Consider the following 19,688-nt stretch of genomic DNA (forward strand, 5'->3'; position numbering starts at 1 on the left):
CTTTGTTTTGAATGAATTGAGGGTAGATCAATGTATTGCTCTTCAAGAAACATTTCTCCTCTAGATAAATGTTTTTTAACTTTTTTAGATTTAGGAAAAAAATTACTATTTACATTTAAAGCATATGCATCAATTTTTTTTTTTTTTTTTTTTTTTTTTTTTCGTTATTTTAGGTGCTCCCAGAAGTCCTTACGGTCTTATCACAGAGCACCGCGGGAGAGCATTTAACAAGAAGTTCACGCCTCCTTCCGTACCAATGTCGCTTATATGGCTGGAGCTGGCATCGAACCTCGGACCTCTGGGAGCCAGAACTCTAACCACTGCGCCACGGCTGCTATTAATTTTCTCAGCTGAAATCGCAGGAAGTCCCTCTAGACACTTGCTCCATCCAATTTTGGAATTCAAACTTAACAGCTCACATTTTAAATTTTCAGGCAACATAGGAAATGTTTTTATACTTTGTATTTTTATATTTTTACCCATCAAATATGCCTTTTTTGACAACCATTTTTTCCCAAGAGTTGGATCACAAATAATTAAATTCGTTCCGTTTTGAAAATACTGTAAAACTTTAATTCGAGAGTCTCGCAAAGTTACTACACCTTTAAGAGAATCGCCACGGTAAAGAAGCAACCTTTTTAAATGATTATTTATATACCTTTGTAATTTTTCAAAGCGACTTTGACAGTTGGATCGTCTATATGATCTTCTTTTAAAACAACTAATGCTGGACCTAAACAAAAAATACATCAAAATTTTGTGGATAAAAGTAAACTTCAGTTAAGGTAAATTTTTTATAAAATATTATATATATTTTACTTTGATATTTAAGTAATAAAATAATAGAAAAGTAATTAATAAACATTTAAAATAAAATAACAAAATCTATTTCCTGTGAAGAAGCGTCATTTGTCTTTGAAGATAATAACATTATCTTGTTAAAATAACAAATAAAGCTCAAGATTAAAAGAAACAAGTAAGCCTAAGCAATGATATATTATGTTTGTTTACTAACGGTACAACCTAAGCCTCGATTTAAAACGAGTACATTTATTTATGAAAAGGTCTATTGAGCCGATACTGGCCCATCAGTGGTAAAATCAAATTAATAAAGATATAAACAAGAGCATTTGCGTTTACAACGCAGATTTTCGCATCCATCTTGAAAGTCGCTTTTTTCACTTTCCAAACAAATGTAAATCATATAGTTTCAAACAATTAACTTAAATGTTAAAAAAAAAGAAGACTTTCAGACGAGAATCTATTTCATTTTTTTATAATGCGTACGTAATAATTTTTAGATAAATTTTAAAAATTGATATTATTTTATAGGAAATTTATGTTTTTTAAACAATTTCTAAATGAATTATTGCAACTTAATTCTTTTGTTAAATAAATAAGATTTCGTATGGGATGTGTTGTTAGACTACAAATAACATAATGATCATTTTGTATCAACATTGCTTACTAGTCTATTCTCTCAAACGTAATTATTTATATCAAACATTAACCTTTAAATTAATTTAATGTTTAAATTAAATTTTTTTCACCAAGCTAAACTGATTAAAGTAACTTAAAACTTAATGGAAACAACGGCAACTAAAAATGATAGATATTGATAGAAAAAAACTGATAATAATTTTGGTTTGATAGAAATTGAAATATATAAAATATATGTAGTCTACATATAATCTACACAATACATATAATCTACATATAATCTACGCAATAATCTACAATGTCAATGTAGATTTTTGTGTAGATTATTTGAACAATTTTGTCTTATTTTATTATCTTTTTGTTGTCACAATCAGAACTTTTTTTAAATATAATTTGAGTTTTATTAACACATTTAAATTTTATATCCTTATAATTTAATAGGAATAATATAAAGATAACATCTTTTTTTATAAATATATTATAAGAATGTTATTGTGTTATGCAAAGTTGTTGAAATCAAAAAATGACAAAGTATTATTAACATGTGAGGCACAAGGTAGGAAAAGTCTATAAATCTAGATTTGAACATGTAAGTGTTTTTTAGCAAAATAGTTTGAAAAATTTGTTGTTGACTTTATTTATTTATTTTTTTAGCAGTTTAACCATTGTTTAATTTTATTAATAAATTATGTTGATTGTTTGATTTTTTGGATTGTTTATATATCATTTATTATTGTCTTTTGTAATAGAATTTTCTATAAATATTTGAGCATTATACCAATTTATTTCATCCGACTAGTTAATAAACCAGCGTAGTTGTATCACATCACCTCTTGATCTTCTAATTTCTAATGTCGAGAAAAGGGTTTATCAGTGAGTTTTGATAAATCTTTTAAACTATAAAAGTGAATTGCTCAATATTGGAGTTGTTTAATCATAATAACATGTTTCCGTATATGTGAACACCTTAATGGGGTTCAATATTCAAGGTGAGGTCTAAATAATGATGTAAGTATTAATGTTATATTTATTTTATCTAAATATTTCAAGAAGTGTTTGATTCGTCTTGATGTCAAACTTTCAAAGTTGTTTTTTCTCTATAGATTTATTTTTAAAATGCTATTGAGCTGGTTTTGTTTTAGTATGTAGTTATTCCTAACTCTATGCTACTGTGATAATAAACCTCCATTCCATAGATTTGATGCCTTTTATTTTTATGTTGCTTTATAATAAAAAACTTATATTAATTATTAGATTTAATAGTATTGATGTTTTGTTTTTAGAGTTTGTTTGTGATGGTTAACCACATTAATGTAGCAAATATTAATGAAGCTATGGCAATAAACATAATGTTGACACAAAAATGCCAAATCTCAAGTTAAATGGTTCATCTAAATCTAGTAAGTTTACACTCAAATAAGTTACTATTTTTGCTTTCAGTGTTTTAGTGATCGAAAAGTTTTTTTTCCCTTATTTTTATTATTACTAATGACTAGATTTACTGTGTTTTATAAAATAGTTTCTGTGTATAAAAATATTTAGGAGTATTGAGATTGCATTTGAATTTTTTTTATTTTTTTTTTATTTATTTAAAATAAGTTTTACAATAAAAGAATGAATAAAATTCATAAAATGCATTCGATAAGAATTACAAATTTTGTTAACATTACATTAAGAATGTGTATACTCGCATAAGATCATAAGATCTAGGGTTGAGCTTTTACCAAAAATTTACCGGTAAATCGGTAAAATTGTTTTACCGATTTACCGGTAAAATGATGTCGGTAAATTTCGGCAAATATTGTTTTTTTAATAACGTTGAAGGATGCTTGAAAATGTTTTAGAATGCTTGAAATGGCTCAACCAATAAATTAAAAATTTAATTAAAAATTTAATTTTCATTTTCCTGTCAGCAAAGCTGTTGTTTGTTATGCTTGAAAAGTGATTTTGTTGGTTTAGTTTTGTCTAAACACTTTAAGAAAAACGTTTTTACTTTTTTGTGACTTATTTATCAATCAATGTATTTTGGAAAACGATATTACATCCACGGTCATTTACAAATAGTTATAAAACTAATATTAAGTAAATACCTATAAGTTGATATAAAAAAATATTTTTTAACACAAATAATAATAAAAATGATGAACGATGAATTAATAATAATGATAACACTATAATCATAAAAAATTATATAATGAGTATAATATTTATAAATTTACACTAAATAAAACCAATTAACTAAAATAAACAGAAAGAATTAAATAGTTTTAAATACTTAACATATATAAAAAGTAAAATAAAGAATAAGTACATCCGAGGAGATTTTTTAGATAAAAAAAATTATAATAAACAACAAAAAAATAAAAAATAAAAAAAAATAAAGAAAAACTAGACTGAATATAAAAAATAAAAATAATAGTAATACTAACAACTATAATCAATACTACTAGAATACAACCGTTACAATAATAATCCAAAAAACTTAAGATAAACACGTCACACTCTAATATAAAATAATTATAATCTCCAACTAACAGATAAAAATAGATTAGGTGGGTAAAAATGTATAGGAAAAGTCAACAAACGAGAAAATCAGGAACATTAAAACACAATACAAACACACACACACACACACACACAAAACAAATATATCAAATATACATACATCATAATATTAAAAAACATAAAAATAGGGACAAAATCACAGAAAAAATAAAATGACACAACATTTAAACATAGAAATAAATTTTAAAAAGTATATATTTTTGTTACATCTTCGACTTTTCGAATTTATAAAAACGTTCCATATTTTTCTTAACTTTGTTTAGCGTTTAACTTCTTTTTTTTTTTTTCATACATTTTAATTTAAAGATATCTTTTTGTTGTTTTTGATTGACATTTTTTTTTCTTTTTTTTTCTTTTGGCTTAATTTCGTTAATGCTTTCATTTATTCTTTAATATATATATATATATTTTTCTTTTTTACTTTTAATAGTTTTTGTTTTTTTCTAGATGATTCTTTTTTCTTTCTTTTTCACCGTTACAAAAAAGCGACCGCCATATGCGATGTCATTGCAAAGTCTTCATCATTCATATTTAATGTGGTCTTTATCACTAAATTTGATTTGCGTTTTGGCAAAATGTCGGACGCTTGGAAACACTACACCTTAAACAAAGGGAAAACAGTTACTTGCAAAATTTGTGGAAATACAAGTCAATACACAAGTTCCACAACTGGAATGTGGTATCACTTAGACAAGAAACATGGAATCAAAAAGGAAACACAGGAAAATATGACACCAAAAGCTGCATCACAATCAAAAAGGCCTAAGATTTCAACTTTTTTTCAAAAGCAATCAATTGAAGAAGCGATTTCAAGACTTACAGCACTGGATGGATTTAGTTTTAATGCCATTGTTAACAGCTCTTTCATTCGATCCGCAATGTCTGAAAAAGGTTATGATTTCCCAAAAAATCACAAACAAGCAATCCAGTCAGTTAAAAAGTTTGCAACTGGCGTAAGGAATGACTTTAAAAACACTTTCAATTCTTTGGTGACAATGGGAAAACGCTTTTCAATTACACTGGATGAGTACACTTCTTTGAAAAATCGAAGGTACATGAATATTAATATTCCTCAAAATAATTATCACTGGAATCTGGGCTTGACTCGAATTTCCGGATCTCTGCCAGCTGAAAAAGCTGCAGCTGTTGTCACTGAAAAAGTGGCAGAATTTGGGTTGAAACTAGGCGACAGCATTGTCTGCTCAGTTACTGACGGAGCTTCCATGATGGTTAAGTTCGGAAAACTGGTTTCAACCGAGCATCAAACTTGTTATACCCACGGAATGCACTTGGCTGTTCAAGAAGTGCTGTACGAGAAGCCTTCTGAACAAATCCAACAAAACTCATTTGAAGAAACAAGCGACGACGACGAAGTCAGCAGTGACGAATCTGAATCTGACACCGAAGTCAGTTTTCTTGGTGCCGCCATGGATGAAAACATTCCCATTCCAAAAGTGAAAGTTCACTTGGAATCTGTCATCACAAAAGTCAGAAAAATTGTCAAGTTATTTCAAAAATCACCCGTCGAAAATGACGTCCTTCAAGAAGAAATTAAGAAAAAGCACGGAAAAGAGGTTTCACTTATCCTTGACTGCAGAACAAGATGGAACAGTCTGCTGTCAATGATTCAACAGTTCCTCAAAGTCAAACATTCAATCAGAAAAGTATTGAAGGACATTTCTCTACATTTGATTTGCAGTGATGATGAAGAAGACATTTTATCCGACATTGTTGCTGCTCTTGAACCAGTCAAATTAGCAGCAGAAGCACTTTGCCGACAAAATGCAACTCTTCTTACTGCTGAAGGAATTTTCAAGTTTCTTGTGAACAGGCTGAAACAACAAGATTCACCTCATTGCATTGCAATGAAGAGTGCAATTTTGAGACGTTTTGAAGAGAGAAGGCAGAGCAATCTTGTAAGCTTGTACAGATATCTTTCCAATCCAGAATGCTTGTCCGACATTGAAGAGCATAAAGTTTTCAATATGCCTCCGAAATCTGTACTTCAAAAGACCACCAAAAACTTGCTGTCTAGGCTTTTTCCAACAAATCCAGATGACCTGGAGTTTATTCAAGAAGTGCATGGCTCAGAAACTCTTGACGAAAATCCACTTTCTCTTGAAGAGGAACTCGAGGAAGCAATTCAGCATTCGGCCAAAAAACAGCGACACATTTCAAATGACGAATTCAAGGCCATTTCAAAAAAAATGTTGGTCTATGAAGCGACCGGAAAGAGAACTGCAAACCTTGAACTTTTGTTCAATGCACTAGAAACCATCCCACCAACAAGTGTTGAATCTGAGCGAGCCTTTTCTGCCGCTGGACTATTTGTGACAAAAATTCGATCCAGAATGAGTGACGACTTACTTGATACACTTTGTTTTTTCAAAGCTCATTTTTTATCCAAAAATAAATCTCAAAACTAACATTAATGTGTTTTATTTACTTATTATTGCATTTTATGGTCTTCTGTTTATGCCTTTTTATTTTTTACCGATATAACCGGTAAGTTTTGATTTTTTTACCGTTTTACTGGTAAATTTAAAAGTCGGTAAAAGCTCAACCCTAATAAGATCTTGTCATGGAGAACCGCCTGAACAGATTTTAAATAAAAAATAATTGTTTAATAATACATTTATAAATATTCACCCATAAATACATACAGTATTGGAAAAAACTAAAGCATCTTTTTGTATAATATCCTACTTTTCAAAATTTAAGTAATGATTATTCAAAATATTTTAATGAAATTTTTTTATTTTGTTACCCCTACCTGATTTTATAAAGTCATTAAAAAATATTTTTATTTTTTCAAAATTTACTAATTAAAAAAATAATATGAAGCAAAAATGTTTTCTGTGGTAAAAACTAAAGCGACTACAAAATGATATGAGTTAAGTTTTAATATTTTTTTGATTTATTACCTAAAAATAAACATTACAATAAGAAAAGTTTAAACAAGTTTCTTACAATATGGTTAGAAAGAAATATTAAAAAAAAAATAATTCACAGTCAATTTTGCAATCTGTGAATATAGTTGTGTATTTAAGCCAATTGAAGTTATAAAAAAATTAATATGGCGAGAAATAAATTCAATATTTTTACAAGAAATTGCATAGTTAGTGATTATAATAAAGGATTAACTCAAAAAGAATTATGTGAAATATTATAATATATAATAAGTAAATATTATAAGTATAATATTAATAAATCTGGAATATCAAGAGTTATAAAAAAATTTATTACAACTGGTAATGTAGAAGTAAATCATAAGGAAGGCCGTCGACGAAAAACTACAACCCGTGAAGATAAATTAATTATTAGACAAATAAAAAAGTACCCTGCAGTTTCATCCACTAAAGTTTTAAGGAACTTAGAGTTAAATATAACAGTCAGAACCATCAGAAATAGAGCTCTAGTGTTGCATTCTTGCATTGGTTTATATATATATATATATATATATATATATATATATATATATATATATATATATATATATATATATATATATATATATATATATATATATATATATATATATATATATATATATATATTAAAAACAACTGAGCGTTTTTCAACCTTCTGTTCTGTTATATAAAATCATACATAAATACAAAGTTATAATTCCCATGACAATTATAAAACTACAATAGTCATTAAAGTAATAATCATAAATGAATGCGTGACTTTCATCAAGTTTATCTATGTGACTTTTACCACGTATACATAAAAACTTTAATTCACGAACTTTAATAGAATATCTAGAGGCTAAATTACCAAGTCGGCGGCCAGCTTGTAAGCCAGTTATATCTAAAAAAAATCGACTTGCAAGGATAAATTTTGCCAAAACTAATGGGAAATGGACTCTGCAACAATGAAAAACTGTACTTTTTTCCAACAAATCCAAATTTAATTTAATTCAATCTGATGGTATGACACATGTTAGACGACCTAGTGGGACAAGATTATTGCCTAAATACTGCAACTTAACAGTAAAACATGGTGGTGGGTCTGTGATGGCATGGGGATGTTTTTCATGGGGTGGGCAGGACCTATTGTGAAAGTAAATAATAAAATAGGTCGTTTCCAATATAAAGTAATTTTGCAAACAAAAATATTACCATATGCTAAGGAGAAATGCCCATTCGTTAGAGATTTCAACATGACCAGGATCCTAAAATTACATCAGCACTCGTGACAAAATGGATCGAAGATAATAAAATTGAATTAAAGTGGCCTGCTCAATCCCCGAATTTAAATCCAATAGAGAATTTATGGGAAATTGGAAAAAAAAGATTAACAGGGCGCAGATTTTGCAACCAAAATCAATTATTCGAGGCCATTGAAAGAGAGTGGATGCAGATTCCAAAAGAAACTATTGAGAGCTTGATAAAATCAATGTCAACCGTTGTGAAAATGTAATTAAAAACAAGTGTTACTTTACAAAATATTAATTTTATTTTTTTTTATATAATGATTTATTTCATTTTATCTATTATAAAAAGTTGCTTTAGTTTTTTCCAGTTAATAACTGCTATCATTAGATATAAACATACAAACATAATTATATATACTTACACATACACACACACATACATATGTTTGTCTAACCTTGCACAATTGTCTTATTTATTCAAATTCTATGAATTTTTTTCTAACATTTTAAGTCCTCAACACCTTATAACAGATACAGGTAGTAAATTAAATCATTTTCTGTTCCCTTGCACACAAGTTTGCGTTGCAGTTAGATAAACAGATTTCATCTGGATATTGCCAATAATGAAAAACATATTCTAGTTTCAATTCAAATATTTTAAATATATGTTAATGTTATATGTTACATGAGGATCCCATTTGTAAAACACCCTAAGTCCAAGAAAACAACGAAAAACTAAACTAATTTTAATTGCACATTAACAGAAATTGATATTTTCTTTGTCCATTTTTAGGACCTAAAATTTTATTGGTCTAATATTTAAATAGATATTAGATTTCAGTATATAGAATGTGAAAATGGAATTGACTCAAAATTTTTATTTTTGTAACTTAGTGTGTTTCGTATGTGAACTCCTCATACGTTCAATCTTAAATATTTTAATGGTATAATGATAATGTGCATCTTTTTTTAAATGTTTAAGATGCTTTAAATTGTAATCATACTGTAGTAACATGTTAAAGTCATCTATTTTTAATAAACATGTTGAAACACGGAAACATGTTGAAGTCATCTATTTGTAATAAAGTAATAAACTAATTTGTCACAGCGTGTTATATATTTTATTTAGAATCTGCTGTAAAATTAAATATTCAATCATAAAATCTCAAGACATGAAATTGTTTTGGTCCATAATAATCCAAGTACCACATGTTTTAATAAATGTATTTGAAAGTATCCTGCATTTGGTTGTAATTGTAAACTTTTATTAAGATATTACATTTTAGTTCTCAAATTTATAAAAAGATCCTTAACTCAACTCTATGTAACTAGGTTTTGATGTTAATGGATTAAACTTTTTTTTCAATAATAAAAACAATTGTTATTGTAACATAATAACCGTATTGCTTATATGTTGTGAACATTTTGTATGTATGTTGTTACTGTGTTGTATAAGTAAATATGTAATAAATTATTAAGTTGTGCTTATGTATATTTTTATTTTATTAAATTTAAAATGGATGCAAGCACTAAAGAAGAATATAACGTTTCAAATCGAAGCAGTAATTTATAACGAATCATGTTGACGATTGAATAAGAATCGCAGAAAAGAACCATTGTCGAATGGTTATGAATCAAATCATTGTATAATAATTGGTTTTTGTCGCGTAAATATTTTTTGAAATTTAAGCCTGTTTTTCAAATTTATTCATAAAAACTAAAATTGCCAATAATCACGTGTTTAATACGTTTTATCATCCTTAAACTAATGAAAAATATGCTAATTTTTAACCAAAAAGAGCCGATTCTGCTAAAAACAACTTTAAATAATTAAGAAGACAGGGTCTAAAAGGAAAACATAGGGACTTCAAATAGGATTGCCCAATGAAAATCCATAGCAATCCCATGCGCGACCCAGTTATTTAATAAAGACAAAATAACGATGGTACGGTGTAATAATGGTTTATCGTTGTTCTGCCAGTTCTTGTTCAGCACTGGTTGGCCAATGTTTTACTATCACTGGCTAGCCCCGGCTGGTCCATGGAAAATCCTTAGAGCAGAATGGAGAGCAGAATTTGCCGACGTCGGCAGCCGTAGCCGGTCCAGCGTGGTGGCCTACACAGGATCAGCGCGGGACCATTATATTCTTGCTGTCTGGGAACTTAGGTTCTTGTAGTCTATAATGATATAGTTTCTTATTCAGTACTAGATTTTATAAATCATCTGTTTTTATTTTTAGGTAAGGTTTTAAACTTAAAAGTAAAATTTGCCTAAATTCTTATTTTAAGTAAAAATAACTTACTTAAAATTACTTAAAAATTACTTGAAATAAGAACTTTATATTCTTACTAAGTAAAATTAAACTCTTATTTTAAGTAATTATTTTCTTATAACAATTAAAAAGTGTTCCAGGTAAAAATCGGACTTTTTGCAGTGTAGATCGAACCAAAGGCGATTCTACGGGTGGGAGGGGAGGGGTGTGATAACCTGTCAAAGAAGGCAACTATCATCAATTTTTAATTATCAAGTTATAGTCGATTTTTTGAGAAATATAATTGATGAGTTGAGTATTTGAATAAATTTTAGTAAGGTGATTTTTAACTTTTACATACTTTTTTTTTCGAAAGCATTACGTACTTTTTAAGAATTTGTCCTCACCCTCCTTCCTCCCTCTTTCTTTCTCTTATTTTATCTGTAGAATTGCCCCTGTATTGAACAATCATATTTTAAAATGAAATTCAGTAACAATAAGTTATTTTTTTAGGATGACGATACAGGCTCGTAGCAACCGGGGAGGGGGGGGGGGAGGAGCAGGTGCTATTTCCCCCCTCCCCCTCTTTCCTTAAAAAATAAAAAAATAAAAAAGTATTTAAATGAACGATTGTGAAGAAATTGACTAAAAAAATGATTAAAAAAAATAAGGTCCTTAGAACTATTTCGGGGTAGTACTGACTCCCCCTCCCCTCAAATATAATTTTTGTTCCTACGGGCCTGCGATATACAAATAAAAATTTTTTATCTTGTTTTGCACAAAGAAAAGTTTTAAGTAGATCGAATTTTATTAAAATAGCTGCTTTTCAGTTTACTCTTCATTTATTAAGATGTAGGAGTATTATTGCTATAAAAAAACATTGTCAACTTTTTAAAAAAGTTGACTTTTTTGGTTTTGCAAGTTTACTCCTCAAATAATGTATGTGGGAATGTATATTATTTATGATTGTAAATCATCTGGTATCAAGGTATCAGGTTTTTTTTCCCAATTTTTTTTTATATCAAACAAGTTAATACTCTTTGATAATAAATTATTTAACTTTTTGAATTGTTGTACAAAATTAAAAATAAAACAACGACTAAGCTAACAATAAGGATATGTTATTAACGATAAAAAATTACAAAATTGGATAAAACAATTTAAAAAAGTAAAAAAAATTGTTCGTTTCATTTTAAACTTTTTTGTTACACTATAAAAAACGTTGTATGTAAGTCATATCTATAGTTCTTTTTTTCAGATCTTATTTTTTTTTTAAATATCTATTAAATAATTTAAGCTGTACGAGCAACTGATAAAAAAGCACAAACAACTTGCAGAATTCACATCCATAGGTAGAGTTATCTAATCCTAAACAAACAACAAACAATAAACAATATGTAACACTTGATGGTGTCATGCACTATAATTATTCCTAACCGACTTGTGTGTGTGTGTGTTTAAATATATAAAAACACATTTTATATATGTGTATTTGAGAGAGAATGCAGTAACCAAGATTGTTTTATATGCATCTAGCATATTGTTTCTGTGAAGTTGATCCCACATAAATTTAATTTATAAAAACACTGTGTAGAAGAAAATTAGACAGGTGCATTTTGAAAATCTAATTCAAATTTATTTTCAAAAAACTTGAACCATCATCCCTGGTACCTGCATCTGGGTTTAACAAAGAGAATGTTGTTTGCATTTTTATTGCTTATGAGAGTGGCTTCCTAATTTGTCATACTTGGAAAAAATGTTGCTCCGGTAGGAAAGAGATTAGTAGGAGGAATAACAAGTTTTGAATAGGCAAAACCGTTACAGTGTTATGCTGTGTGAGTGCTGTCGGAACACTATATATGCCTCTTATGATTATTTTTTCTCGTGTTCGCATACCCCAAGGAGCACTTAGTGATGCAACAATAAATGGTTCAATAAATAATGAACTGTTTAATTTATGGTTTGATTACTTCTTACAGTTTACACACACACTAAACTGTAACACACCAACTTTACTTATGTTAGATGTGTATATTTGCCATAAAAGTGAAGGTATAAGCTCGTAGAAATAGCGTTAGTATATCAATACGTCCAAGCCATTGTATTTATTAAATGCAGCCACTAGATATATATCGTTTTTAAACCCTTAAGCTCACGATATAATTTAATTGTTCAGACATGATCGCAAACACCCTGGTAAACCAGTAACAGAGGCTGAATTTGGAAATCTGTTGAGCACTGCTTAAGATGAGATTGCTTCAGTGAATAAAGTTGAAAGTGCATTTGTAATTAGGAATTTATTCGTCTCATTTTCACAGATGAAGATTTTGTAGCAGCTGCAGTGACTAATCAAGAATGTAACATCACACTTATTGGTTAACATCCCACTTCTAATATCACACTTATTGGTGATTCACAGGTAACAATAACAAACGACGAGACCAACAGACTAACTATAAAGAATATCACACATCTTACATCAGAAAAATCCTACATCACACACCCTACATCAGAAAAACCCAGTAGTCCAGTGACTAAAACATTCAACTAAAACAAAAATTTATTCAACATGCTGCTATAGTTTCCAGTTCACCATATTATGCAATACTTGAAAATTCTAAAATAAAAGATACTTTATACAAAATCTCAACAAAGTTAGAAAGTACACTCAAAAAAAAAAGGAAAATCGATTTAAATGTTGCCTGTTAGTTTCCAACAAATAGAAATAAACCAGAAGAAGGAATACAAGAAAACATAGTACGTTGCACATACACACACTCACACAGACACATTCAATTAACAAGTATATACTTTTTATTTTTTAAACCATTATTTAAAAAAAACATTTTATTTTAACTGAAGAAAAATGAGGCTAATTGACAGCAGGGGTAAATTGACGAATTGCGTTTATTTTCAGAGTACTTGAAATCCTCATATCGAACCATATCACTTTTAACTGTAGTATTGTAAGGATTTGCGCACGTGCATCGAAGATATTGGGATTTATATGTTTTTCGGACTAAAACGTAACTTTTAAAACTTCGCTGCCCTTTTACTTTACAAAGAAAATAATTTATCGTATCAAAAAAAAGTTATTATAAACATTCCAGTCACAAATGATTTATTATATCCAATTAGTTTTTGTTCAGTAGTTGCCGTTGACGGCAATAATTTTTGTCAAAAAATCTCGCGATTGCCAGTTTGCATGTGTTTTCAAACTCCCCGTCACAGTAAGTAGAAACCATGTAAAAATAACTATAAAGTTTTATTTTTTTTAAAATAGACCAATCAGTATCGAAAGTTTTGTGCGAGTGGTTTCATTCTGTAAGGAATCGTCCATAAATTACGTAACGCAAAACTTTCACAATACACAAAACAGAAATATCAAAAGTTTTCCCTCGCAGAGTCTTATTTTCAAATTAAAATTAAAATAGCTAATTAAGTTTAATGAAAATCGCCGCGTAAAAGAGGCTATTATCTCCTACTTTTTTTTTTTTTAATATTTTGTTGCGTAAAATTTATGGACAATCCCACAGATTTTTTGCGCTAAACTAGTATTAGATTTATAAGAAAACAAGCGTATGAATCACAGATCTAAAACCTCATCCTACCATTTTTTAATTATATCTTGAGATTATACTCTCACATTGATAACATAATATCAAATTGATGTTTGCAAAATATTATTACAAAAAATGGACACTTTAATTACAATTATACTGGGGTCGTCCATAAAGGACGTCATTCAGAACTTAAATACAAACCAGAAGTAGAAGTTTATTGGCTCTATTCCGCGGAGATTTTGATTGAAGATAAGACGCCATAATACTTTAAAAATCTCTGTGCACAAGAGCCAACATTCTCCGACTTCTTGCCATTAGTTAAACTTAGCGTGACATCCTTTATGGATGACCCCACTCCTAAATAAAAACTAATTATTAAAAAACTAAAAACCTTTATGTAAAATAATTTTTTAAATTTGAAATTTGGTAAAAAATCAGCATTAAACATCTCCAAAAATAATTTAAAGAAATTATGAAATTTAAATAATCTAATTAGTAGATAGGAGAAAAAGCAATTCTTCTTGGAACATGCTGCTATGAAAAATATTTAAAATGGCTTGTAGTTGGAGGTACTTTTTACAGGAATGTGAGTCGTAAAGTACAGCCTGACAATATATAAAAAACAAAAATTAAAAATTACTACAGTCCTATCAATTTATCATACATGTTCTATTTTCATTCAATTTGTAAATTCTAATTTATAAATCTACGCACAGTGTAACTTGCATAGCTTGTTGAACTGCCTAGCTATATATATCCTGTATATTAAATAGCTAAATTTAAGCCTGACTTAACTTTTAACCAAAAAAATAGCTTAATCTTAAACCAATATAATAACTTGACCTTAAATCAATAAAACTAATATAAATATCTACACCTTAATTTAATCTAAATAAAACTAATATATATATCTACACCTTAAATCAATAAAACTAATATAAATATCTACACCTTAAATCAATAAAACTAATATAAATATCTACACCTTAATTTAATCTAAATAAACAGGAAGCATAACAATAGGTCTCACCTTATTGATACTTTTATAACAAGTAATATTTATCAAAACTACTAGAAATATATTGTTTTATTTTTTTATAACCTGGTACAATCTCTATATATAATACATTTAAAATATATATATAATAAAATGTTTATATATAATACCTTGTATCAGATAATTGTTATCTTTGAAATACAAACTACAAAATATTCTTGTTTTTGAACATGCAACAAATAAATATTAATAAATATAAATGAGAGAAACACAGTTTTTTTAATATATGCACCAACATATGTGGGAAAAATTATTTATAGAAAACATTTAAATCTATAAAAATAGAAAATTCTGTTAACGCTTCAATTCATTACTAATATAATGTAACAGTATATTCAAACGGTCTGTTTAAATATACTAATTGTATTTCTTAAAATACTTTTGTGTAGCTGCTTATACTTTTCATTTAGTCTTTACATTTCTGGAAGTCAATAATAAAACTGTAGCAATCAATAATAAAACTCAACAATAAAAATACCTATCAATTTAATAACAACTTAATAGTAATGTCAATCAATTTAATAATAACTTCATAATAGTTAAATGAGTAATATGTAACCAAGTAAAAAATTTATCCTTAATAAAAAAATTTAATGAGGTTGCAATATAAGTTTACAAAAAAAATGCAGATCAAAATCCAGATTTTTTATATGCAAAGATCTGGATTTTGACCTGAATTTTTTTTTTTATGTTGTTGTTGTTTTTTTGTTTTTTTTTTTTATTTTTTTATTTTATTTTGTTATTTATTTCATTTATTTATATTTTATTTTTAATTTTTCTTTTAACTTATATTTTTTTGTTTTATTTACATACTAACATACAAGAAAGTCTTTATTAAAAAATAATTTTTTTTATTCAAATACTAAAATAAAGTGTTTTTTTTCCACAAATGTTCCTTAGTGTATTAGGTTCATATTTTGTTAGAGATTTTAAAGATAATTCATTATTTAAGGTTTTAAGACATTTTGAAAATCAAAAATATCAATTTTTATTAGAAAAAATACAATATCTCAAGATATATATATTTCAAAATCTCTAACTAAAAAGAAAGATATTAATGCAAGTATCAATTTCAAATGGAAAAACTATGTGTATAGAAGAGGTAGCATAGTGTTTTATTGAGCATCTTTTTGTAGGCTTTTATCATGACTTAAATAAAACGAAGAATGTGTTAAAATACATATATTCTTCAATGAACAAAAAATTTAGCTTATATTTTAACATAATAACACATTAAAACATTCACTTTTTGTACAATTTAGAAATACAGACTCTGTAGCTCTAACGACATTAGACGTTACATTATTTTTATTAACTATTTTGAAGTGCTTATACAATTCAATGGTCTGGGTAATATTCACTGTTTTTTTAAAACCTCTGGATTTAAAAAAAATATTTTTTTCTGTGTTTTGTCCCAGAACACCGCGGAAGTTCGCGTCTTCTTCCTTACTAACGGCGCGAAATATTCCTAGAGCTATTTCGAACCTCGGGATCTCGTGCTTCTTAAGCAAGCGCTCTAACCACTGCTTAATTTTTTATTTATATATGGTAAAATATGTTTATTATTATTTTTTATTATTTATTGTTATTTATTATTGTTTATTATACATATATATATATATATATATATATATATATATATATATATATATATATATATATATATATATATATATATATATATATATATATATATATATATATATATATATATATATATATATATATATATATATATATATATATATATATATATAGAACCCTTAGATGTTGTCCGAAAGTTTTTTCGATATTTTGTTGACAAAAAGTAAAAATTAAAATGCAAGACCGGAATTTTTTTTTTTTAATAATGATAGACTGCCTGCCCCAACCAAACCCTCAGTCGATGTAGCAGCACTCCCTTGCGGGTCAGGCTATTTGTCAGTCGATGTAGCAGCACTCCCTTGCGAGTCAGGCTATTTGTCAGTCGATGTAGCAGCACTCCCTTGCGAGTCAGGCTATTTGTCAGTCGATGTAGCAGCACTCCCTTGCGAGTCAGGCTATAAGATAGTCGATGTAGCAACACTCCGCGCATGATTTACAGTAAAAAAAATAAAAATAAAAACATTTTATTAAAAAAAATAAAAATAAAAACATTTTATTAAAAAAAATAAAAATAAAAACATTGTTTATATTGTTAAAAACATTCAAAATGTTATAAAAACATTCAGAATGTTTTTAAAAACATTCTGGTCAATTAAATTTGCGTTTTTGTGGTTTTTTTAAAAAACGATTAATTTGTAATTAAATTAATGGTTTTTACTTTCGTCCAACACGGAAATGTTGGACGAAAGTCAAAAGTAATTAAAAGTGACGTATGTGTTGGCGTAAGAATCACTTTTTTCCTTCCGCTCTTCCTAAAGCCAACAAACTATAGAACTATGTATGTATGTATATATATATATATATATATATATATATATATATATAGATATGGATATAGATATATATATATATATATATATATAGAACCCTTAGATGTTGTCCGAAAGTTTTTTCGATATTTTGTTGACAAAAAGTAAAAATTAAAATGCAAGACCGGAATTTTTTTTTTTTTAATAATGATAGACTGCCTGCCCCAACCAAACCCTCAGTCGATGTAGCAGCACTCCCTTGCGGGTCAGGCTATTTGTCAGTCGATGTAGCAGCACTCCCTTGCGAGTCAGGCTATTTGTCAGTCGATGTAGCAGCACTCCCTTGCGAGTCAGGCTATAAGATAGTCGATGTAGCAACACTCCACGCATGATTTACAGTAAAAAAAATAAAAATAAAAACATTTTATTAAAAAAAATAAAAATAAAAACATTTTATTAAAAAAAATAAAAATAAAAACATTGTTTATATTGTTAAAAACATTCAAAATGTTATAAAAACATTCAGAATGTTTTTAAAAACATTCTGGTCAATTAAATTTGCGTTTTTGTGGTTTTTTTAAAAAACGATTAATTTGTAATTAAATTAATGGTTTTTACTTTCGTCCAACACGGAAATGTTGGACGAAAGTCAAAAGTAATTAAAAGTGACGTATGTGTTGGCGTAAGAATCACTTTTTTCCTTCCGCTCTTCCTAAAGCCAACAAACTATAGAACTATATATATATATATATATATATATATATATATATATATATATATATATATATATATATATATATATATATATATATATATATATATATATATATATATATAGATCTATAGTTTGTTGGCTTTGGGAAGAGCGGAAGGAAAAAAGTGATTCTTACGCCAACATATACGTCACTTTTAATTACTTTTAACTTTCGTCCAACATTTCCGTGTTGGACGAAAGTAAAAACCATTAATTTAATTACAAATTAATCGTTTTTTAAAAAAACCACAAAAACGCAAATTTAATTGACCAGAATGTTTTAAAAACATTGTGAATGTTTTTAACAATATAAACAATGTTTTTATTTTATTTTTTTTAATAAAATGTTTTTATTTTTATTTTTTTTAATAAAATGTTTTTATTTTTATTTTTTTTACTGAAAATCATGCGCGGAGTGTTGCTACATCGACTATCTTATAGCCTGACTCGCAAGGGAGTGCTGCTACATCGACTGACAAATAGCCTGACTCGCAAGGGAGTGCTGCTACATCGACTGACAAATAGCCTGACTCGCAAGGGAGTGCTGCTATATCGACTGACAAATAGCCTGACCCGCAAGGGAGTGCTGCTACATCGACTAAGGGTTTGGTTGGGGCAGGCAGTCTATCATTATTAAAAAAAAAAAAATTCCGGTCTTGCATTTTAATTTTTACTTTTTGTCAACAAAATATCGAAAAAACTTTCGGACAACATCTAAGGGTTGTATATATATATATATATATATATATAACCTATTTCGGGTACCGAAAAACCAAACAGCTAATAACAGCTATGAGCTCAATGCAGATAAAGACTTGATTCATCGTTGCCTTCGTATACGTTTTTTTTTTGTTTTGTTTTTTAATGTACTGAAAGATCTTTCTGCTGTAGTCACGCCAATCTCCAACTTATTATAAGTGCAGTAATAGTTTTGTTAGGCTCAGGGATCGTCCATAAGTTACGCACCGCTAAGTTTAACAAATGGATAAAATGTTTTTCCTCGCAGAGTCTTTAAATAAACCAAAAATAAAAATAGCCATTAAAGACCAGTGAAAATCGCCGCGCAAAGGAGCAAATGTATAGAATTTTTTTAAATTAACGTAACGTTGCGTAATTTATGGACTTACTTTATTAATTCGCACTTTAAACACTTTTATTACCGTATTTACGCGAAACAATTTAAAAGTCGTTCCTAGAATAAACAAAATTATTTTTAAATACGAATCATTCCGCAAACAAAAAAACACAACGTTCGTTTTTGTTTTTATTTTAATGGTTTTGTCTTTATTACTTTACTTTCCTTTATTGTCTTTTTTAAAATAGTTTTGTCTTTATTATAAATAATTTTATTATATATTAAGTACTATATGAAATTTATTTAATTGATAAATTCAAAAAAAAATAGCGTTCATTAAATATGTAAATAAATAATTATTTATGTTTTTCTTATTGACATTTTACCCCCGTGCTCAAATTATGAAAAGAAATTTTTTTGTATTAAAGATT

General features: G+C 27.8%; 1 protein-coding gene across 1 annotated transcript; it reads left to right on the forward strand.

Moving 5' to 3' along the window:
• Window positions 1-1,934: 1,934 nt before the first annotated feature.
• On the forward strand, window positions 1,935-6,531 carry LOC136083825 (uncharacterized). Its single transcript, XM_065803688.1, has 3 exons — window positions 1,935-2,429; window positions 2,724-2,840; window positions 4,453-6,531. Exons 2-3 carry the CDS (start codon window positions 2,804-2,806, stop codon window positions 6,429-6,431), a joined length of 2,016 nt encoding a protein of 671 aa, XP_065659760.1. The 5' UTR covers window positions 1,935-2,429; window positions 2,724-2,803; the 3' UTR covers window positions 6,432-6,531.
• The last annotated feature ends 13,157 nt before the right edge of the window (window positions 6,532-19,688 follow it).

The sequence above is a fragment of the Hydra vulgaris genome, chromosome 08 (genome assembly GCF_038396675.1).
Source record: "Hydra vulgaris chromosome 08, alternate assembly HydraT2T_AEP".
Classification (NCBI taxonomy): domain Eukaryota; kingdom Metazoa; phylum Cnidaria; class Hydrozoa; order Anthoathecata; family Hydridae; genus Hydra; species Hydra vulgaris.